This window comes from Arachis stenosperma, chromosome 6 (genome assembly GCF_014773155.1).
Source record: "Arachis stenosperma cultivar V10309 chromosome 6, arast.V10309.gnm1.PFL2, whole genome shotgun sequence".
NCBI lineage: Eukaryota > Viridiplantae > Streptophyta > Magnoliopsida > Fabales > Fabaceae > Arachis > Arachis stenosperma.
The window spans coordinates 143610971-143636233 of NC_080382.1; the positions used below are offsets into that span (position 1 = coordinate 143610971).

At 31.9% G+C, this 25263-nt stretch overlaps 4 protein-coding genes across 4 annotated transcripts; 3 read left to right on the top strand and 1 right to left on the bottom strand.

The window, feature by feature from the left end:
- The first annotated feature begins 3622 nt into the window (after nucleotides 1-3622).
- LOC130934903 (uncharacterized) lies at nucleotides 3623-4927 on the top strand. The gene has a single exon (XM_057864424.1). The coding sequence runs from the start codon at nucleotides 3623-3625 to the stop codon at nucleotides 4925-4927; it is 1305 nt and encodes a 434-aa protein (XP_057720407.1).
- A 9764-nt stretch (nucleotides 4928-14691) lies between these two features.
- Nucleotides 14692-18094, top strand: LOC130936127 (exocyst complex component EXO70I-like). Its single transcript, XM_057866132.1, has 4 exons — nucleotides 14692-15237; nucleotides 15540-15870; nucleotides 16381-16919; nucleotides 17124-18094. Exons 1-4 carry the CDS (start codon nucleotides 14717-14719, stop codon nucleotides 17914-17916), a joined length of 2184 nt encoding a protein of 727 aa, XP_057722115.1. The 5' UTR covers nucleotides 14692-14716; the 3' UTR covers nucleotides 17917-18094.
- Nucleotides 18095-20128: 2034 nt separating this feature from the next.
- On the top strand, nucleotides 20129-23080 carry LOC130933183 (F-box protein At3g12350). The gene is made up of 3 exons (XM_057862732.1): nucleotides 20129-20935; nucleotides 21388-21798; nucleotides 22188-23080. Exons 1-3 carry the CDS (start codon nucleotides 20426-20428, stop codon nucleotides 22689-22691), a joined length of 1425 nt encoding a protein of 474 aa, XP_057718715.1. The 5' UTR covers nucleotides 20129-20425; the 3' UTR covers nucleotides 22692-23080.
- A 293-nt stretch (nucleotides 23081-23373) lies between these two features.
- Nucleotides 23374-24877, bottom strand: LOC130933184 (LIM domain-containing protein WLIM1-like). Its single transcript, XM_057862733.1, has 6 exons — nucleotides 24770-24877; nucleotides 24465-24652; nucleotides 24171-24267; nucleotides 24039-24079; nucleotides 23857-23946; nucleotides 23374-23788 (listed from the first exon to the last, which is right to left on the bottom strand). The coding sequence occupies exons 2-6, from the start codon at nucleotides 24597-24599 to the stop codon at nucleotides 23561-23563; spliced, it is 591 nt and encodes a 196-aa protein (XP_057718716.1). The 5' UTR covers nucleotides 24600-24652; nucleotides 24770-24877; the 3' UTR covers nucleotides 23374-23560.
- Between the last annotated feature and the right edge of the window lie 386 nt (nucleotides 24878-25263).

Genomic DNA, 25263 nt, shown 5'->3' on the forward strand with positions numbered 1-25263 from the left:
TTAGTTAAGCTAGGCTGTTACAGCCTGCATATTTTAGACCAAATGAAATCTTTATACAAATATCATTTTCCTTGTTGGTTGTATGTATCCCAGTAGTATTATTGAAGAAACCCAGAATATACAATCCAAACATTTGAGTGTATGTATGTATGTTGCACTTTATTATTTTTAAAAAAATATTATTTATACATTAAAATCAGCTATCAATGTATTTATATATAAATATATGTTTAATTTAATTTATTTTTAATTTATATTTATATTTTAATATGTATTTTATATTACTGATTTTAATGTACACATAATATTATTCTTATTTTTATATATAAAATATCATATTATTAGCTCTAAGCCTCTAACACATAAATATCTTTGTATCATTATATGTTATGAGAAATAATAATTTTTTCCCTGAATAAGTGTTGAAAAATGTGAGCAGATTCAAGCCAAGCCAAACACAGCTAGTAATAGCATTGAAATTTCAACACATCAAAACTCTTGAGTGACGTAGTCTCTTAAATGGTAGGAATGCGGTGCAAGATATTTCAAAAGTAAAGGTGTTCTTATCTAATTTAATTCTATTTAGACCCAATAATAATGCAAGTAATTCTGATTATGAGTTAAGTAAATTTAGTTTTAACTAGAAAGGCCAAAAGACGAGGTGAAGGTACTTCTTTATTATTTGGTTTCTGATTTAAAATTCATAGTTTGGAATGTCAGTGCTTAGAGTTAAAATGAGTAGAATTAGCCTTAACTAAAATGTAGGTTTTTCCAATATAAGATAGAATATATTAAGAATTCATATGAAATAACTTAGATACTAACAAAAATAATAAAAGAAATCTTGAATAATTTAAAAATTGACAAAAATAACTTATTATCAAATAATTTTAATTTCTGTCTGTTAACAAAAACCAAAACTATTTAACTACTCATATTTTTGTCAAATATTTAAATATTTTAAAAGTTTTACTTGTTATTTACCTTTTTAAAATTATTTTTATCAATTTATAAATTTTAAAATTTAATTTTGATGTACTGACAGGATAATGTATTTTATATCATCGTATAATTACATTCATTTTTATATTATCGTATAATTACATTCATTTTTTTAGATGACCGTTTATGCAGTTATTATAAAAAAAAGTTAGTTTTACTAATAATGTGGTATTACATAATTGAATTTACGTATAAAATTAATTTACACTGATAATAAATTAAAATTTATTAATATTCTGTTAGAAAATCAACTAAGAGAATAATTAATTAGAGTCATGCATTGAACCAACTAGTTGAAAAATATGAAATCTTTTATAAAAAAAACTCTTTATTATTCTAATTTTTTTTATAAAAAAGTTTGAAAAGCCAGCACTTTTATTAAAATTTGGCCAGTATTTAACTATAAAAAAAATAAATAATTTTATACTATTAAAAATATTAATAATAATTAATTGATGGCTACGAATTATAAAATTTACTAATTCTTAATATTCTTCCTTTTTTATTTCAAAACTAAAAATACAAAAAATTAACTTGAATCGACTTAAATTGTAATTAGCTCTCTAAATTTTTTCATTAACATTTTTTTATATGACATTTTTTTTCTCATAAATAAGAGCTTAACTTGTCCAATGAGATGATTGTATCTCATGGAGTTGCATGCAAAGAGAAGAGGGGTGGGAGGGACATGTGGAAGAAGAAAGAACAAATGGAACCGACATAAGAAAATTGAGAAAACCAATGAAGGCTAATAGGTGTATCCATGCATGGCAACGAAAAGCACACGCGTTATGAAGACAGAGAGTAGGGTTAACCAAACGCCTCTCATTGGTGGAATGGTGTTAGCATATTCATCACTCTGCTGCGTCAACCTCCATTCCCTTCTTAGATATTATTACATTTCAGTACCTTTGACAAAATCAATAATGGACCCAATGCAAATTCCCATTTCTGCCATCCATCTCCATTCTTATCCAATGGATTTAACCATATTTTATGCAAATTTACCATTTTAATTTTTTTTATTTAATTTTGATATATTTAAAGTGTATTTTACACCATCTTATAAATCACATTCGTTTTTTTAAAAAAACATTCACATGATAAATATAAAAGATAATTATTTTACTCGTGTATCATTATGTAATTAAATATATATAAAATTAGTTTACACTGATAATATATTAAAATTAATTTTTTTATAATATATTTTTTTAATAGGACAAATTAATTCTATAAAAATTTTGTTAAAACTTATATATCTTTAATTAAATAAATATTGAATAAGTTATTGAAAATTCTTTAATTTTTTGATAAATTTATAATTTTTTTAAGAAAAATACTAAATAAATGTTCAAAGCATTGTAATGCTGAATTTTATGAATTTCTGATTAATGGAATATGAGATTAATAAAAGAATGAAATGTGTTTAACATTACAATTTTTGAGATATTTATTTGTTTTTTTTTTTTAGAAATCTCTAGTTAACTGCAATTTTTTTTTATAAACTTATTTGATACCCTTTTGATTTTTAAGAAACTCAAATTCAATCCAGAACATTTAATTTGAATATTTGAGTCAAGCGGAGCCATAAACATCCTTGATATTATTTAAGAAGAATAATTAATATGTGTACATATGAAGGTTTCGAAAATCAAATTGGACACTAAGCCAATCAATTCATTATAAACTTTATATAAATAAAAAATAACATAACACACAGCAAAAGAAATAATTAAAATATGAAGTATTTATATTTTATATTACTTATGCTATAATTTTTTTTTGCTCAATATAGTATTTCATTTAGACTAATTAAATAAAATTTATATATTCTTCATCAATGATCATGAATAATATTAAAAATAATAAAATTACTTCTTTCTAAAATTTAAACTAACAAAAAAATATATAAATAATTATATTTGTTTTATGTATGTTATTTTTTTTCAAATTTAACAAAAGATTAAATTTTAGATTATTTAATTATAAAAATTTTAATATTATATTATAAGTTTACTTTTTTATAAAAATTTTAAATGACATAAATAATAATTATATATATCTAACACTGAAAAACAAAAACAAATATCCTTAATCTATCCAAAAATACACATACTATATCCAATAAAATTACTATAGGGCATGTATATATGTGTAAGCATGCATGGACCCACCCTTTGTGCCCAATCCCCAGATGTCCTTCTTGATGAGCCATGGCAACACGTACCCACCATGCAAACTCCAAGTGTCACTTCCTCCTCTCTTCTTGCTTCATGTTTGCCCTTCTCTCATTGGTTCCCTTCTCATACTCCCCAAATCTCACTCCCTAAAAACATCTCCCCCTTCAAACAAAACAAAAAATTAACACGCCATCACAACCCTCTCCACTCACACATTTTGACACACAAACACTCTCAAACTTCACTCTCACAACACATACCCAATTCCTCTCTTCTCTTTCAGTTTCCCCCTTTATATAACTCTTTCAACTACATACATCACCCACATTGCTATAATCCCATATCCTCTCAAATCACAACCAAAGTTTGGATCTTTTTTACTTCAATAGATAAATTAGGCCAAAATATCCAAAAGGGTGTGCTCAAAATCCATCAAAATGATCAAAACTCTGAACCCTAATTACCCAAATAATACAGCAAAAACGGCTGAGATCATGTCAAGGTATAGGCCAATAGCTCCAAAGCCAGATACCAATAATTCCTCATCAAGCTCCCTCACTGATAATAATGGCTCCAACAGCAGCAACAGCAACAATTCACTCTCTCAGAAGATCAAGAATTCTCCTTATCTTAGGAGTCTCTGGCCACAGCTTCAAGCAAGACCAACAAGGACTAGAAAGAGAGGTAGAGCCCCAATTTTAACACTTCCACCTTCTTCACTCTTTAAAAGGCAAAAACCCAACAACACAAATAATCTTCTACTAGGATTTTATCCATCTACCACAAAGAACCTAATTTCATTACAAAGTTTGAATTTTGTTCCTCCTCATCAACAACTCGGTAATCCTCTCTCTAATCATGCAATTGGGGTTCTTAATTGTCAATTAGAAACCACTAATAATGATGTTAGCACTATTTGTAATTCCACTACAAGCCCAAGTTTGGTTACACTTCCACTTCTTCCATGTTCACCTTCTTCTTCTACTTCTTCCATCCATCAACCACCAAAATTTGACTTAACCAACAACAACAATGCTTTCAAAGAAGTAACATTTGATCTGAATTTGACTGCGAAGTTGCACATCCCGGAAGAGAAGGATCTCTTGCAACAACTTCAGAGGCCGGTGGCGACGACGGCGACAGCAGCAACAAATAACAATGTGGTAGTAGTAGCTCCTCAGCCGGTTCGACCGGTTGGTTCCTCCATAAGCGTTGGTTGCATCAATGAAGATGCAATAACAATGGCAATTCAAGATCAGAATCTCAAGAGAAAACAAGAGGTTGAGGATGAGGTTGAAACCGAGACATTACCAGCAATTATAACAGACTCAAAAAACCGGGTTAGGATGGTAAATTCCTCATACAAGGAACTAGTTGGTCAACCAGAATGTCCATGGCTTGAATCCATGGTAACAAGCATTCAATGTGGGTCATCAGCACCATCATCAACACCATCATCATCACCAAGATCATCATCTCCAAGAAGTAACAAGAGGATAAGTGGTGAAGTAGCACTTCAAGTCTGTGATGATTCAATTAAGATACCAGATTCATCATCATCAAATGGATTCTCTTGCTGGGTTAGGATTGAATGGCAAAGCAGTGAAGATCAGAGGAGGAAGTTTTGTGTGAATGCTTTGTGTGATGTTACCAAGTTGTGTTGTGAATCGAGGGATTATGTGTTCTCATGGAGGTTCCACACACGTACCAGAGAAGCTTCTCAATCTAGTTGCAATCTTTAAGAAATTTGCATGTTTTTATTTTCTTCTTAGATTATATAGTTCTAGTAGTAGTGTGAAACCTTAGCTTGTTCTTATTATTATCTATATATATTATACATATCTATGTACATTATTACATAGTTATATAATAGATATATGCTAATATAGTATTAGGCTATTAGCTATCAATTATATATAGTTTTGTTATGCTTTTGCCTTATAATATTAATGTACTTTAAGGACAAAGTTTGCTAGTTATGTATCTTGGTGTTCCCTTCATTTTCCTAATTCTCTTCTCAGTTCCTAAACAAATCTCTTGAATTTTTATTTTTAGGTAACTATATTCTAAATTTGTCTAAATAGTTATAGAGTGTTAAATGAATATTTAACTATATGTTTAGTTAAATATATTTTATTATTTAATTAAATATGTTTGATTAAATTATTTAACTGTTTATAATATCTTTAAACCTTCGAATTAAGATATCTAAACTTTATATATATGAAGATATGATTATCTAAATATGTTTGATTAAATTATTTAACAGTTTATAATAGTAAAAAAAAAATCTAACTGTTTATGATATTATTTTTAAATAAATATATTATATTGTTGAAATAATCATCTTATTTTTATTTATTTTTTTTAGTTATACAATTAGGAGACTTTTGGCAATGTTTATGTTTATGTTGTTAGGAAATTATTTAATTTCCTAACTTATTTGTGGGCAATACATATATCAATTATAATCACAAATGATGCTATTTCAAATTAAATGACTTATATAATGATGATTTCATTTATTGTTATAAATGCTAATTGAATAAGTTATTGTTACTTTTGATTTGGAATTAAATGAGAATAAAATCGGATATTATCTTTTGTTCCTTAGATAATTATCTTTTGGATTTTAGATGTATTATCTTTTGGGCTTTAGATACTATTTTATTTGGGCTTAAGGGTTTAATGGGTGCCATGCTCAAATATAAATAGACCTTCAGGGTTTCGGTCCCCAACATACCAAAGCCGCCTTTGTTGCTCTTTCCCCATCAAAAGAGTTACAGTTCAGCCGCCTAGGAATACAGAAGGCTTTGGTTGAGGAAGATCGAAAGAACCACAAGATCCAAATTCTTCCAATCATAATTCATGTTTATGAATTCAGGTACGCTTTCGCATTATGTTATTTTTGGTGATTCAATATGAATGATCTGAGATATTAAAATTAATTTATTCTAACAAGTGATATCAGAGCCATCCATAATTTAATCATAAAAAATATTCGGTTTTAATTCGCTGAATCAATATTTGGATCAATATATATACATATATGTTGTTTACATATTAAATTGTCGCGCGTTTGGTGAAATTGTTTCCACTATGCGCGTGCGTCATATGTGTATATGTATATTAGTATTTTCACTCTCATGATTTTTTTTATTATGTATGCGAGACTGTTCATGACTTTGGGTATATATATAACTTTAGTATTGTTTCGGCATACATGTTATTGTGGCCATTAAAATTACTTTATATATATATACTTTCGGCTGCTTATATATATATAAATTTTACCGCATTCATTTTTTTTATTTATGAATTCAGTTACTGATTTGTTTTGAGACATAAAGTACAAAGTATTATTATGATTGTCTCGGATGTAATTGTGTAGGCCATTTGGTATAAAATTAATTAATTATCCTTTAGGGATTAATATGTATATGTCACTTATGCGAATATTAATCGATTCAAAAGGAGATTTATATTTGGTCAAGTTATGTGTACATATTAATAATATTTGAATAATAAAAAAATATTATTTAATTGTTACATAAAGAAATTAGTAACAATTTAGATTATTATACCATCTGTTTTATAAAGATTTGATTTTGAAATAAATTGATTGAACATTATGCTGCCAAAGTAGCCTCTTTTGTGAAAATTAATTTATTCAAAACATTAGGAATATGATGATATGTAATTCATGCGAATATTGGTCAGCCCAAAGGAAGGTCTATATTTGGCCGAATTACATATGCATATTGATAGTAAATACATGTTTGGGTATAATTAATTAAGAATAAAGTAATACTTATTATTTATGCAAACAATAATCGGCCCAAAGGAAGTTTATTGTTTGGCCAAATAATAAGCATTGCATACTTCTGTTTATTTTCTATTAATTATGCGGTCAATAATCGGCCCAAAGGAAGGTTATTGTTTGGCCAATTTATAGAAAATATATGCGGTAATAAATAGGTTGCAAAGTTTAAGTCTCCATGTGCGCATTAAGTCGGTCCAAAGAAAGGCTTAGTGTGTGACAGGAATTTTGACAATATTTGATTACTGCAATGAGAGTATCACTTACAGTTAATTTTTCTATCCAAAGATTGAAAATTAATGTTGTGTTAGATATCTCAATATGGATTTTTTACCCATTAATATCTAATATTTACTGCATGTTCTTTTTGTTCTAATCCAGAAACTATGGCTTTAGCTACCAATGTTTCTGCGCAAATTAGCAGTATTCCTATGCTGAATGATTCAAACTTTAAAGTTTGGAAGGATACCGTGGAGATTGTCCTCGGTTGTATGGATCTAGATATAGCTCTTCGAGAGGAGAAACCCACTTCTACTCCGGAAAACCTCAATGAGGTTAAAATAGAAAAGTGGGAGAGATCCAATCGAATGAGCATTATGATCATGAAACGCTCAATTCCTGAGGCGTTTCGGGGCTCAATTACTGAGGATAAAGATGCCAAACAGTTCCTAAAGGATGTTAAAAAAATTCTTTACTAAGAATGAAAAAGCGGAGGCAAGTAGTCTTTTGAGCAAACTTGTCTCCATGAGGTATAAAGGTACAGGGAACATAAGGGAGTACATTATGGAAATGTCTCGTCTTGCTTCAAAGTTGAAAGCACTAAAGTTAGAGTTGTATGAGGACTTACTCGTGCATTTCATTTTTTATTTCCCTTCCTACACACTTTGGACAATTCAAAGTGAGTTATAACACTCTGAAGGACACTTGGTCCTTAAATGAGCTTATATCTCACTGTGTGCAAGAAGAAGAGAGGCTACAGCAAGATAAGACTGAAAGTGCTCACATGGCTTCATCCTCTCAGTATAACAGAAAGCGTGATATTACTGCAGATGCGCCTTCTCAGCAGAAGAAGGCTAAGAAACAGGATCAGGTTTCAACCTGTTTCTTCTGTAAGAAGGTGGGACACATGAAGAAGGATTGTACCAAATATGCCACTTGGCGTGTAAAGAAGGGTATAGTTCTTACTTTCGTTTGTTCTGAGGCTAGTTTAAGTTATGCACCTGTTGATACTTGGTGGGTAGATTCTGCTGCTACTACTCATGTAAGTGTCACTATGCAGGGTTGCCTGTGGAGTCGACTGCCAAGTGATGTTGAAAGATACATCTACGTAGCAGACGGCAATATAGTTGCGGTCAAAGCTATAGAAACCTTTAGATTATGTTCCACGAGTGAATTTTACTTGGATTTATTAGAGACATTTTATGTACTGTCATTTAGACGAAATTTGGTTTCTGTTTCTCGTTTGGACAAATCAGGTTATTTTTGTTCATTCAGAGACAATAAAGTAAGTCTCTTTTACAATTCAAATAATATTTGCTCTGGTCATTTGGTGGATAATCTATATAGGCTTAACTTAAATTCCTATAATAATGAAATACTGCAAACGGGTGCAAAACAAAAACTAAATGAGAATTCGGCATCATTATGGCACAAACTCCTAGGCCACATCTCTAAACAGAGAATTCAGAGGCTCGTGTCAGATGAAATTCTCGGACCCTAAATTTGGCGGACTTTGAAGTCTGCATTGAGTGCATAAAGGGGAAAAGGACAAACGAAAGGAAATTAGGTGCCGAGAGAGCTAAAGATGTCTTAGAACTAATACATACCGATATATGTGGCCCATTCCCTACTGTCTCTTGGAATGGACAACGGTACTTTATTACGTTCATAGATGATTACTCTCGTTACGGGTACCTATATTTAATTCATGAAAAGTCCCAAGCCTTGGATGTTTTCAAGTCTTTCAAAGCTGAAGTTGAACTTCAACTTGAAAAAAAAAATTAAAGCTGTCAAATCTGATCGTGGTGGTGAATACTACGGAAGATATGACGGCTCAGGTGAGCAACGTCCCGGGCATTTTGCTCTTTTCCTAGAGGAGTGTGGTATTGTTCTGCAATACACTATGCCAGGCAAACCTAGCATGAATGGTGTTGCAGAGCGAAGGAACCGAACTCTTAAGGACATGGTGAGAAGTATGATTAGTCATTCTTCCTTGCCTGAATCACTCTGGGGAGAAGCATTAAAGACCGCAGTATACATCCTTAATAGGGTGCCAAGCAAAGCAGTTAACAAAACCCCATATGAAATTTGGACTGGAAAAAGCCCAGTATAAAGCATTTGCATATTTGGGGATGTCCAGCTGAGGCGCGACCTTATAGGCCGCATGAAAGAAAATTAGACTCAAGGACAATTAGTTGCTACTTTATTGGTTACGCTGAGTGTTCACGGGGTACAACTTTTACAATCCTGCATTAAGATCTATTTTGAAACGGGAAATGCGAGATTTCTTGAGGATGTTGAGTTTGGGGGGAAGGAAATATTAGGAATGTTGCTTTTGATGAGGATTCTATAACTGACAATGATCAGGTCCTTGTGCCTATTGTTGTTCAAGATACAGCTATAGTACAAGAGCAAAATGAGAATCCTACTGTAGATCCAGTTACAGTACAAGAGAACAATAAGAATATTATTGTTACTCGAGATACTGCTACAGTACAGGAAAATAATGAGAATCCTCCTCAACCCCAACCCATACAGCAAGCTCAACAACCTCAAGAAGTGTCATTAAAGAGATCCAATAGAAAAAGGAGAAAATCCATCTATGGTCTCAAACAAGCTTCCCGTTAATGGTATCACAAGTTTAATTAAGTCATTACCTTATGATTTTGAGGTAAATATTATAGATGAATGTGTATACCGCAGGTTCAGTGGGAGTAAATACATCCTTTTGGTCTTATATGTTGATGACATTCTACTTGCTAGTAACGATATAGGCTTGTTGCATGAAACTAAGAAATTTCTATCGGACAAATTCGAAATGAAAGATTTTGGTGATGCCTCTTTTGTATTAGGAATCGAGATACTAAGAGATCGCTCTCAAGGTATTCTTGGATTATCACAAAAGAACTATATCGATAAGATTTTAAGTAGATATGGTATGGAAAGTTGTAGACCAATGGACACACCCGTAACTAAAGGAGACAAGTTCAGTCTCAAACAATGCCCTGAAAATGATCTTGAGATGACAGCAATGCATGATAAACCTTATGCATTAGCACTAGGGAATTTAATGTATGCTCAAGTCTACATATATCCCGATATATCATTTATAGTGAGAGTGTTAGGTAGATACTTGAGCAATCCGGATATGGATCATTGGATAGCTGTTGAACGCGTAATGCGTTGTTTAAAGAGAACAAAGGATTACATGCTTATTTATCGGAGATCAGAAAATTTGGAGATCATTAGGTACTCTGATTCCGATTTCATGGCATATGGTTGCGAAACTTTGTCACTAAGCTTCATATAGTAGATGACATTGAAAGGCCATTAAAGATATTTTGTGACAATAAGTCAGTAGTACTATACTCCAATAACAATAAGAGCTTGACAAAATCGAACCATACAGACATCAAGTTTCTTAGTTGTCAAGAAGAAAGTTTAAGAAAAATAGATTTCCATAGGACATATGGAAACAGAGTATATGCTAGCAGACCCATTACCAAGGGATTGAACCCTAAAATTTTTCATGAGCACACTCTCGGATGGGTGTCAATATTTATGATGCCTTGGTTTAGTGGGAGTTTATGCTATATGTCCTATGACAGATATTGAGTTATTTTCTGCAGAATTAAGTTGATGGTTTATTTCATGTTATATGAAATGTTCATTTTGCAATATTTGTATTGTGTTTGATCTCAATAAAGTTGGACCAGCTGGAAATAGACATGCATGAGATCACTTGGCATGTAATTTCCATATTACTCATCCAAATTTGATCTATGTCGTTAAGTATATTAGGATGGTGATTGGCGTGGTTTAGTCACGGCATTTAATGTGATAAAAGCTGCGGTAGTTCCATATCTAATGTATAAGACGGACCAGATTGTTAAAGTAATGAAAGAAATAGCATTCAGATGCGCGCATAAAGTTTATAAAATGTGATTATGTCAAGAAAGAATATATGTATAGCCCAAGTGGGAGATTGTTAGGAAATTATTTAATTTCCTAACTTATTTGTGGGCAATACATATATCAATTATAATCACAAATGATGCTATTTCAAATTAAATGACTTATATAATGATGATCTCATTTATTGTTATAAATGCTAATTGAATAAGTCATTGTTACTTTTGATTTGGAATTAAATGAGAATAAAACCGAATATTATCTTTTGTTCCTTAGATAATTATCTTTTGGATTTTAGATATATTATCTTTTGGGCTTTAGATACTATTTTATTTGGGCTTAAGGGTTTAATGGGTGCCATGCTCAAATATAAATAGACCTTCAGGGTTTCGGTCCCCAACATACCAAAGCCGCCTTTGTTGCTCTTTCCCCATCAAAAGAGTTACAGTTCAGCCGCCTAGGAATACAGAAGGCTTTGGTTGAGGAAGATCGAAAGAACCACAAGATCCAAATTCTTCCAATCATAATTCATGTTTATGAATTCAGGTACGCTTCCGCATTATGTTATTTTTGGTGATTCAATATGGATGATCTGAGATATTAAAATTAATTTATTCTAACATATGTTTATAATTTATAAGTTTTATTATTATATTTATACAATTAGGAAGATCTTTGACCTTCATGGAATGTTGTTATTGAGTTAGTTTGAGATCCACTATTAGATTTGTCTTAATAATACCTATTGGACTAGTAGCATTATCTATACAAAATTACTGATTGCATTTTGTTCCTTTTTTATATAGAGTTAAGCTTATTTAAATTATTGATAAAAAAATTTTAATAATATAAAATAGTTTTACACAAATATTTAAATTAATGCTCATAGTCTGAATTTGATTAAATATTTACATCAAAATTAAACTTAAAAAAAGAAATGCACATCAAAAATATGAAAATTCCATGAGACTAGGAAACATAAAATATACAAAAAGGCTGCCATTAGAGGTTTAAGTTGAAACAAACAAATAGTCATAAGTAGGGTTTGAAGTGATCAGTCAAGCTTTGATAATGAGTCGAATTTGAGCTTGAAATTGAGTTCGTTGAGTTTATTGTTGAGCTCGTGAGTTGATGATGAGTCGAATTTGAGCTTAAAATTGAGTTCATAAATTAAATAAGTCGAGTTTGAGTTTAGATAAACTCAACTCATTAGTTCGAGAATTAACTCGATTATATATATTATACTTTTAATATTATTATATACATATAAAATAGTAATATATAATTTTTTATATATTAATTTTTTATTTAAAATTTTATAATTATTTTTTATATATTTTAATGTAGGATATAAATAAAAAAATTATAATTAATAAATATATAATATGTAAAATTAATATTTTTAATATATATAAATTATAATTTATTGATATAAAATTATAGATTATGTTCTTTTTATTTAAAGCAGCTCGTGAGCTCGAATCAACTTATGAATTTTCGGTGAGCTCGAATCAACTTATGAATTTTCGGTAAGCCAAGCTTAGCTTAAATTTAAGAAATAGACTCGATTATTAATAAGTTGAATCGTGAGGCAAACTCAATTTTCGTGAGCCAAATTTTAGTTTGATCTAACTCGACTCAATTCGACTCATTTCCAACCTTAATCACGAGTAAATTCTCAATCTCATATTCTGTTATCTAAATAAAAAAACAGGAAATCGTTTCTTTAAATAAAAAATTAAATATATGTAGTTTATTAATATTTAATTATTTAATTATTAAATATATAATATATAATATGACTAATTTAACTCCTGAATTTTTTTTACCGAAAAAGTATTTAATAATTTATCAAAGTCTAACAAGAAACTAGTTTATTCTGAATGCATTTATTATGAAACAACCACAGATTTGGGAATCTATTTTAAAACTATATAGGATGATTATATCAAAACTTCCAAAAGAACATATCAAGACTTGACGTTTATTAGAATCCACTTAGGCGATCATTTTCAGAGTGATTAATTTATTGATTATTATTAATATTATTGTTTTAAAAAAGTGAAAGAATGAATAACAAAAGTTAAATACCGGCTTTGCATATTCTAAGCTGCCCAGTTGTCGTTTTGTTTGTTTTTCACAATGAAACGCCATTTGTATCCCTTGTTCACATCGAGCATTATTCTTTCCACATCTTCTGCTTTTCAACAATGAAAATTTCTTCGGAATAAATGGTCCAATATAACTCGTTAATTAATATACCTAAATATTTTTTTTATTAAAGTCGGAAAAACTCTTTATTTAATCTGATAGTAAATATTCTTTTTGGTCACTAGTTAAAATTTCGGGGAACAAATGAGATTTGAAAATCTCTTATAAAAAGTCTCACATCATTTAAAAAGATGAGCATCTCAATCACTGTATCTAGAATTTGTTGATGTTTGTACCACTAAACAAGTATTACTGTCTTTTCATATCAAAGAGGATTGAAAATTTTGTTAGGAATCAAATTCAAAATGGCTATTTGTTATTTTTAATTTAATTATAAATCATCATTATTATAAATTTCTAGTCATATTTCTAATATAATTTTCATATTTTCATAGTATTTAGTAGTTTCTTTAAGAGTAATTATTAGGAATTTTAATTCATCTTCCTAGTTATGTTTTTAATACGTAAATGAATAAAAACTCAAATATATATGTTATCTTTTAACACATCAAAAGATTAAAAAAATTTTAAGATACAAATTTTATTTAGAAATTAAGAAGATATATTAAGATTTTTAGTTATTTTTCTTTTTTAAATACTACTAATAACACATGGTTAATTTGAGTTACAACTACTTTTTCTTTTGTCATTAATCTTGGATTCGAATTCTAAGTACAAAATAATACTCAATTTGATTCCTGAAATTTAAGATCGGTCTTAAATTGACTCCTAAAATTATAATTAACTCAATTTTTTCTAAAATTTATAATAGTAACTCATTTAATCCCTGAGTTTATTTTTGTAAATTGCATATTGATTTTGCACGTTACTTTGCTAAGATTTGAATTTCTCGTCTAGTTAGATTTCATATAACTAAGATCGATCTATTAGACCTTCTAAAAGTTTGATTAATTTCCCAATATTTTTATGAAAATGACAATAACAAGTTCAATTTAAAAATTTACCACTCTGGAAACAACAATTAAATTTCTGGAGTTCTAATCAATTTTGGTCGCATAGAAATTAGACAAAAAATCTAAATTACAACATGTTGATGTGCCAAATCAATACGTTATTAATGAAAATTAGCTCAAGAGTTAATGTGAGTTAAAATTATATATTTTGGGTCCGTTTTGAATTTATTAAAATTTTCAAAGTCAAATTGAATTCGATTTTAAATTTTAGAGATGGAATTGAGTATTAACCATGATTTAAAAATATTAAAACATTACAAAACTGCTCCAATAAAACAATAACTATGCCGCTTTAAAACTATAGTATTTATTATTTAATAACTAAGATCACTCACTACTCTTAATATATTTCCAAACCTTCAAACCAAAATACCATAAGTTTATTGAACCAAAAAATGGCACCATTAACACCAAAATCCAATGATAATGAGGACCCTGAGGAAAACCAAGCTCTTAATAAGCTTGAAGCAGCATGTTCTGATTTAGAATCTTTCCTCAGAGCAACAGAGATCATGGAACACAACCTTGTAACCATGGAAACTAGGTTCGATCTCTTACAAGGATCTTTATCCAATGCATCCAGAAGGATCACACCTTTGCAATCCTTGGCCATGTCAAGGAAAGCACTTGAAACAAGGATCAACCGAGCCGTTTCGCCGGCGCTGGAGCTCATCGAGACCTTTAAGGTCGCCGAGTCCCTCCAGCACCGGATTCTTGACCTCTCGGCCAAGCTCTTGGCCGAAAGGACACAGCAGAAGAGGCTCCAGAAGCTTCTAGAATACGCCGATTGCGTTGATAGGTTAAATGAGGCGATTAACTCTATATGTCAAGTTGGTGAGGGTGTCATTTTGAAGCTTCAAGAGGTTGTGGAGTTCATAAGCAGAACAAAGGCTGCGGATCAATACAGGACACAAAGGTTGTCATACTCATACAACACACTTTGATCATTTTTATGTTGCTAACAAAATTTGCCCAACAAATCATGTCCTTTTATAATTGTTGTTTGCACAAAAATCTCAAAGCTATTAATTCCATTTTTTGGTATTTAATTTTTTAATTATTAACATAAATTCTTCAACACATATATGCTTAATCGGTATGAGTGCATGGCAAAGAATATATAGTTACATTCACCAATTTAGTATGTTTATATATAATACTTAATTGAATTACCAATTATTAGACAAATTATATTAATAATATGAAGCATTTGCATAGGTTGAGAGAGGCACTAGCCACACTGAAGGCACTGTATGAAACTGAGGTGGATGAGATGAGATTTGAAGGGTTACTAGACCAAGCTTTGCTTCATATGCAAGATGAATTTGAGGCAATATTATTGAGCATAAAGCATAAGAACCTAGGAGATATGTCACAACTACAATATGATGATGATGAAAATAATAATGATACTAACAATGAACTTGTCAATAACAACTTTGCTGCTTGTGAATTGGGGTCAGAGCTTGAAGTTGAAGTCCTCAGAAGAATTTCATTCACTCTTGCTGCTAATGATTGCTTGGATATTTGCATTGATATCTACGTCAAGGTGATGACTCATCTGTTTAACTATTTTTAATTTAATTACTTCATATATTGAGTTTGAGTTTTAGTTTTAATAGTAGATATTCTCTATAGAAAAAATATATGAGATCAAATATTTTATTTGACCTACTCTTATTAGTTAGTTTAACTATAATAGATGTACACTGCTTTAACCTCACATGTATAGAAATTAATTCTAATATTATTTTTTATAAAAAAAAAGATATTTGAAGTTTTGCAGATAAGTTTTCATCACACTATCTATAGACCATTTCATTGCTTTGCTTGAAACAAAAAAAGCGAAAATTACGTAATATTGACCGCATGAATGGTCATCCAGAAAAACGAATATGCTTGCACGACTGTGTGAAACGTTTAACATTATCAATGCATCAAAATTAAACTCATAAAAAAATACGAAGAAATTATGTTATGAAACAATCAATTTACCTATTATATAGTCACAATGACTAAAGTTCTAATCACAGATTTGTGTTGATACATGAATTAACAGGTGAGGTATAGAAGGGCTGCAAAAGCATTAATGAAGCTAAACCCAGATTACTTAAAAACATACACACCAGAAGGAATTGATGAAATGGAATGGGAAACCTTAGAATCAGCCATAACCCTTTGGACCCAACACTTCCAAGTTGCTGTTAGAAAAGTTCTCAAGTCAGAGAAATCACTCTGCCAAAGAGTCCTAGGCACAATCATGGATGGCCTAGTTTGGCCAGAATGCTTTGTTAAAATCTCAGACAAGATCATGGCCGTGTTCTTTCGATTCGGCGAAGGAGTTGCGAGGAGCAGCAAGGAGCCGCAGAAGTTGTTCAAGCTTTTGGACATGTTTGAATCATTGGAGAGGCTAAAAGAACATGTGTTGGAAACTTTTGAAGGTGAATCTGGTGTGGATATTTGTACTAGGTTTAGGGAACTTGAGAAGCTTATTATTGATGCATCAAGCAAAGTTTTTTGGGAATTTGGATTGCAAATTGAAGGCAATGCTGATGGACTTCCTCCATCACAAGATGGTTCTGTTCCAAAACTTGTTAGGTATGCCTCACTAATCACTATGATGCAACATCTTATTCTTATTTCCATCATTTTTTTAATGTCCTGTGAAACTTTATTCTGCTAAAAATTTAGTAACATATCTATACTATATTTATAGTGAAAATTCGCATGTAATTTTGTTTTCATGTGAAGTTGATAGCTGAGAACTGTTAGATGATAATTTAATCAAACTGTGCAATACAGGTACGCAATTAACTACCTAAAGTACCTTGCCTCGGAGAATTACAGAACATCCATGGCTAAGGTTCTAAGAACAGAGCAAATATGGAAAAATGGGATACTGTCGAAACAAGAAACAGATGAGAGTCTATTGAAGAATGCAATTTCCAATGTCATGGAAGCACTTGAAAGAAACATTGAATCAAAACGTTCAAGATGTAGGGACAAGATCTTAGTGCAAGTTTTCTTGATGAACACGTATTGGTACATATACATGAGGACCAAGAACACAGAACTTGGTGAGCTATTGGGAGATCAATACATGAAGATTGGGTACAAAACAGTGGCCGAAGAATCAGCTTACTTGTACCAGAAGCAATCGTGGGGTGTTCTGGTGGCGATTTTGGATGGCGGCGATGTCCAAGAACATGGGAAGGATAGCATAGGAAGGTTGGTGAATGAGAAGATGGAGAGTTTCTTCAAGTGTTTGAATGAGGTTTGTGAGAGGCACATAAGAGGTGGTTATAGCATTCCGGATTTAGATTTGAGAGAACAAATGAGAGAATCCACTATGAAGCTTGTTGTTCCGGCTTATGTTGAGTTCTTGGAGTCTTACTCTGGATTCTTGCAGAGGAAAATGTATCCCAGCCCCGATAAGTTGCGAGGGATGGTGAGGAAGGCTTTTGACGGCGGCGAGGGGAGGCCGAGGAGGCGCGGTTCGACTTCTAATGATCGGAATGCCGGAGGGAACTCTGCTTCTCTAGAGGGTGATATAAGAGATTTGAGACCATCAAGATCAAACAGTCAAGATGTGTGAGGGATATGTGTTATGTTTTCGTGTTATGTTAAACAATTTAGTTAAATATATGTGACATTTGAGGTGTCAGATATATTTAATTTTATGTAAAGTTGATAGATGAGAACCGTTAAATGATTATCATTTAACGGATCTCTTCTATCAACTTTACAAGAAATTAACTACACCTGAATTTCTACTTAAATTTGAATAGTCATTTATTGTATTTATGTAACAATATTTATTTGCATATCATGTAAAATTGTTTATACACTGTAACAATGTATAAAAATTAAACTTTATTTTGTAGTAAAGAGGAAAATAAATTCTTTGTTATTGTTTTTGCTTATATGTAATAGAAATGAAATACACGGTTTTCTACTTATAAAAATTAAAAAAAATATCCGCTCACTAAAATAATAATATCACTAAACATTTATTAAAGCAATAAAAAAATTACACAGAAAATCAGAAAATAAAAATTAAATTCTTTTTAATATGAGAAATAAAAATTACTTACAAAAATTAAAGAAATAATTTTACTATAAATAAAATAGGGTATAAAAGAGTTACAAATTAAAAACTGATAAACCCAAGCATTAAAATTTACAAATAAAATACCAAAAAAGAAAAATTGTTATTGTGTCATCTATAATTCCAACCACAAATTTCGTCTTAAAAATTCAAACAATCAAAGTAAATAATTAGTTGTCCTACAGGTGGCCAATTTACAATGATAATTTTGTATACGTGTGAAAATATTTTTTTTCATTTTTCTTCTCTCAAGTAATTACTGATTCTATTTATGAGACTTTTTTTATTTAACTCTAGATTTTGGTAATATAGTAGTATTAGTTATTATTTACTGCACTCTCAAAATAAGTAATTATAAACTTGGATAATCTGGACCTTTTTAGCAAGTAAAAAAGTCACAATCTCAACAAAATGATACTTTGAGTCTAAGTCATAGTGCTTTGTAACACATGATTTAGTCAAATATGTTAAAATGAATTGAAAATTAGTTCAGATTGTTCAGACCTTGATTTGAGGCAAGAAAAGTGAAACACCAACATGCAACCAATTAGTCTAAGGCATGAATTGTTTCTTTGATTCAGATGTATGACCTTGGAAAGCCATGTATACAATAGCAAATTGCTGTGTACAACTAACAATTTCATCAGAAAATGAAAACAATTAAACAGTGAATAAGTTATTGCAGCATAAGATTTTCATAAAGGGAAAGTATGAGGAGCCAATGAAATATTTATACAATGTGTACAATGGAGGTTTATGGAGTATTAGAGATATAATTATTAGTGTTACTTTTTCCATCAGCTGAAGCTTTTGGGATGAGTGGTATCATGACATGGTATTAAAGCGCTAGATCCGAAAGGTCAAGAGTTCGATCCTTGGTGAACCCAAAAATTAAACTAATTTTTCGAGAAGATGTTTATTATCCCTTGTACTCGGATGGTTATTCTAAATAGTATAGGAGATGTTCATTTCATAACTCAATAGCTTACACATTGTACAAATAGTCCATTGTCTCCCTAGCGGGATCCTTTCATAAATCCTTACACTTGACGAACTAGGGAACAGTTATATGGGAACTCCTTGTAATATTCATATTTACAATAGGCTCAATCATTAAACTTAAAATATACTAAAATCATGTGTAACATGAACACATTAATGATCAAGTACGTTGACCCTATTAATCATTACAATTTTATAATTGACACTTTTAGCAGCTACTTTTTTTAATTTCTTTCACTCCATTTTCTTCTAAACTAATTGAATAAAAAATGCCTTGCCAGGACAAGAAGCTACATGAATCCAGGTGTTGAAATTTGAAAACCAAACCTTGAAGAATTGACAAAGTAAAATACTTTTCTAAAATATTCACGCTAACACATTATTCTGTAGTATATTCAATTTTTGTATTCAACAACCAAATTGAAAATCATCAGTTAAAAGGACTAATACGTCATTCTAACTAATTATGTGTCGGTACCAACTACCAAAGTAACAAAAATATATATTTTATGTAAATTTATTGTCAATTATAATATTTCTTCTCATAAAAAATTAGTATAAAAATATTTTAGATTTTATTAAAAATATAAAAACATTAAATTAACGAATTTATAATTAGATACCTCCATTGGGCCGTGACCATTATGATAACCAGTATCCGCTACCTTCACTCAAAGTCTCCAACCCAATTACGACCCAAAAACAGCATGTCGTTTCGAATATCATGGGTCGTTTATGAAAATACGAAACGCAAGCGTGTCTGAATATACGTGACGTTAGTCGTTGCCGTTTAACTGATGAGCACGAACCCGACCCAGTAACGCAGAAACAACCATAGACCAAAGAAAGAATGATTCCATAGAGTTGAAAAGAATCTACCATTTTTCTCTCCCTTTTTAATTTTCTGCAACCCAACACTTCGCATCACTTGAAACTTCAAAGTTCAAACCACACAAAAAAGAAAAGAAAAGAAACGCCCAAAACGACAACAACAATGGCTTCGTCTCTGTCGTTTTCAGATTTCCCCGAAGACGTTCAGCTCTGCATACTGTCGTTTCTCTCTCCGACCGAAATCGCGACGTTCTCCTGCACATCAAAACGCTTCGTTTCGCTCTGCACCAGCGATTCGCGCCTCTGGTTCACGATGTGCGAGAGAAGGTGGGGTTCCAAGACACAGATCAATAAATGGGTGAAGGGTGCAGTCACGTACAGGCACCTCTATAGAACTCTAAGCGAGTGGGAGAATCTCATTGGCATCTGGCGCCGGAGCGGCCCAGGGAGCGCTTCAATTTCTTCGCCTTCGTTGCTCTTCTTTGAGTGGTGGGATACTTGCATTTCGGGATTTAGGGTTTCGCCGTCGACCAATGGGTCATATGGCGTTGTTAAAGCTCCGTTTCTTTGGATGGGTCTTTCGGATGATGGCCAGATCGTTAATTTGTTGGATCCTGATGGCCGCAGTGAGGTTTCCGCGCCGGAGTTCGCGGCGGTGCCGGCGAATGGGGAGGTTGTTTCATAAGCTCATTACTTAAGAGCATGTTTGTTGGTAACAGATTATTTTTGAGATTTTTTTTGACAATTTATTTATTTATTTATTAAATGAGCTAATACAAATGCACAATTCAGCTATTTTGGACGGAAAGATTCTTTTTTTTTAATGTAGAGATGTATTCTCCTTGGCTTCTTAGTCACGAGCTGAAAAAAAAATACAATACCTTTTTTTAGCTTTTAAATTGGAATGGGAAACTTTTGTGTAATGCTTTTTTAATGTGAAAAATGAAAAATCACCTTTTGTGATAATTAGAAAAAAAAAGCAAAAATAAAAACTGACAAAAACACACTGTTTTTCTGATGCAGGATAGTTAGTCAATTATATTGATTTGATTGGATTAGTATAATGCTTCAAGTGGAATGATTGATAATTGAATTATTCATTTTGTTCAGTCTCTGATGTAACAGGTTGGATTAACTGAGAATGAGTTGATTCCAGTGAATTTGAGTTTCATGGGGAGGACGCATTTTGTTGTGGAGGAAAATCAGAGCTTTGCTGCTGCAAATTCTTCGAGTTGCAGTTCTGATCAGAAGAGAAATGGGTTTAGTAGGAGTATGAGCCCTGGGAACCTAAGCGGCGATGAATACGGTAGTGTCGGAGAGGATGTCAGTGGATCGCCAGGAAGCTTGCCAGACCGGTTGATGTCTGAGATTTATCAGCATTTGGCAAATAGGACTAGCCCTGGAAGTGATAAGTCGAGGAAGCAGAGGAGAAGGGAGAAGGAGAGGCTGGCTAAGAGGAAATGGGAGCCTGAGCATTTTGTGAAGATCGAGAATTGCTCACCAACACCATCGCGGCCTTTACAAGGCCTTTGGAAGGTGTTTCTATGTCGTTCCCTCTTGTTATGCTCGATTATGTGCATAAGTTGCCTTCTTTGATATCTTTCATTTTATAATGATATCATAGAGTAGTTGAACTATACTATACTTGGTTGTTTGGGTCAAAATAATCAAATTGCAAAATGTTAAGAGAAGTGATTGGGAATTGGGAATTCAATAGCTGGTAAGAATGCTGAGAAGTTCTGATGTTTATGATCTTGTGGAGATGCAGACATTATATTGAAATCATGTTGGTAGCACTATGTGTTCCAAATGAAACATGGTGTAGTGCACTAGTGCTCAATATTTTCCCTTTTCTATTATGATTATGAAGATGGATGATAGTGGAGCACTTTGGCTCATTGGACTCTTTACTATCATTGTTGCAGGGAATCTGTGATGACATGAATTTAGCCTTTTACCTTGTGGTGTATGATGACATCGGGGGCATTGCCTGCCGAAGAGTTGGGGATCCTCCTGAGCGCTTTTCCAACTATGCCCCGGTTTTCTGGACATCTAAAACGACATTTCTGGAGACTCCATTTTCTCTGGAGGAAGAAACCTTGTATGACAGCCGGCTTCATATCAGACCGCATCAAACAAGCTTTGAAATTCAAGAGCAGTTCCACTTGTCCGATGTCGAAGTGGTAAACCCATTTCAGCAGTTACATTTGTCAGGCAACGAAGTTGTCAAACGAATTCTTCACATAAGCTCAAGCTATGATTTAGTTATTCCAGATGCAGCTGGAATGATAAATCCAAGGAGTGGAGAGGGAAGGATTTGGCAATACCACAATGATACTTTTGGATTTGGATTCCTTTGTGACAACTTTGTCATAGACATGAAGCATATTTTCCGCAACGGTTGTATTGTGGATATAGTGAATCCTTGATTTCTTTCTTCTGCATTCCTTGTTCATAGGTAGTTAGATCAATGTCACCTATACCCTGTGACATATTGTTTTATTCGCTGTGAAAATAATTACAATCTTCCTAGATGGTACCTCTTTTCCTTTTACTTCCTCACCCCAAAGGTAAAACAGATACTTAATGTTTAGAATAGATGCAGAAGAAAAATAGGATAAGAAATGTGCAAGCAGCACACTTTTTAGCTTTGTGTCGTTCCTCTACATACTCAAGCATTGGCCTTTCATAATGTAGCCTTTCAATTGTGGTTTTAATTATTTACTTATTTATGTCTTGAAACATTGTGACCTTTCTAAAGTATATCTTGTACTTTCTTTCTCTTGATGACTGCGAGAAAATGGATTCAATTTGTATATATTGTTAGTGCAACTATCAAATTGGTTTAAATATCTGATTCAGTTACTCATTATCTTAAAAGTCTTACAATACAAGTATTTGATTGGATTTTACATTATTATTGCATAGCAATAACTTTAAAAAAATGTTTATAGGAAGGACTTTGCAATAGAGAAGATTGCTGATTTCCTGCATAATCTTTTTAATTGGCTATTACCTTCACTATTAATGAATGAAAGTATGAAAGTTTATTAAAAACATTGCAAAAGCACGAGTAACTCCTAAATCAATCAACACTCACAACATGGGAAATAGCAAATGAAGATCATCAAGATTAGAAAAATGCAATACAATATTTATCACTGGTAAAGGTATATTCCAATTTCCAGGACTCAAAATACTGGTAAAGCATGAGACACAGTAGAAACATATGGGGAAGAAAACATAAAACTGTATCAAAGGAATAAAACTCTCAAGACTCTTTCCTTTGTGAAGCATTTTATGTCTCAGCTGTGACTTCTTCGCCATTGATTTTTGCTTGCACTGCACTCTTCTCATGATCACCTTCTAGCTGACTCAAGTTTCCCTTCTCCTTGATTAGTTGGACATGGTGGTGTTTGCAGTAGAGCTTTCCCTCGTGCGCGATGTAATTGGAAGGGCTGATAACACATCCTCCATGGCAGCACTTGAAGCAACTCTTATGGTAAGGAGTCCCATTCACAGTGACCTATATATATCATTAATAAACTATTTTTGTAAGAATGGAAAGAAGCTATGGTTGAATTGTGTTGTTACCTTCTCAGTTGGATACACAGTTTTTTGGCAACCAGCACATTTATCTCTTGTTCCACCAAACATACTTGAAACTTTGGCTGCTGCAGGTTTCTGATTAGAACAGAACAAGAGTTAAGAGATATGTTAGAAAGCTGAATGTGCTTTTGTGAGTTGCAAGAACCAGGATTTCAATTTTTGTTTACCTCATCAGTGTTTTTCTCTGGTTTAGCAACTTTTGGTGTTCCTAATTAAGTAAAGAAAGGAAACACTGAGATTCAAAGATGCATCAAAAAGTGTGAGTGACAGATAAAAGAGAAGGAATTAATGGTTCTTACCTTCAAAGCTTTTCTCAAGGCTACCAGTTCTCTTGAAAAGTTGATCAAAGTGCGGCCTACAGTAAAGAACTCCCTCAAAAGAGTTGTAGTTGCTCAGCTGCAGATACATGAATCTGTCAGCAAACTCACTAATCAAAATTTCAACATGGAATTTAACATCAAGCCCAGGATTACAGGTTCAAGCCGTAGAATCAACCACTACTGACATAATTATCAGTACACCAGATCCAAGGCTATATAACCAAGAACTAATTGTGTGCGAGCGTGCGTGCGTGCGCGAGTACAGAGAGATACCTTGAGAGTTCCTTTGCAGTGGTGGCAGCGGAAGCAAGCTTTGTGGAAAATTCGGTTATCCGCAGTCAACTTATCAACAAGGTAAACGGTTTTGTCACAAGCCATACATTTCTGAGTTGTTCCTGCAAATGCCATTGCTTTTCTTTCTTTCTTTGTTTTCTCTTCTGAGTCTTTTAAGTTGTTACTAACTGAATGAAGAACAAAAGATCAATGAGAGGATCAAAGAAAACAAAAGAGAAAAAAAAAGGAAAAAGAAGAAAAGAGAGAGGATAGAATGCAGAAATTTGCGGAGACAAAGGCACAACCTCCTAACAATTATAGTGACATGACAATCATTTTGATCAGATTCTAAGCACCTAACTACACTTTCTCATTTTCTTTATTTATTAGTTTGTTTATTTATTTTTTTTTCTCTCTGCCTTCAACTGTGAATATAAATGCGTAAAATCTAAGAAATTTATCACACTAATAATATGTTTATGTGTTATCTTGATTTATATTTGACATTGATCTAATTCTCAAAATAGTTGTGTCATTTAAATAAATTAAACATTGGGATCATATTAACTTGGTAATTTGGTTGGCATTGTTGGTAGGATTTTTATTTATTTACTTATTTTAGCCTAAGCATTTATGGAAGATTATATATAATCCCATAATAAAGGAAAAACTTAATTGTTGTATAACATCATTAACAAAGTTTATTTTGATAATCTGAGTCTCACTTTGGAACATGGAGAAGAATCATACACAATGTAAAGTGAAAGTTGCAAAAGGGATTACCCTACCAAGAAAGAAT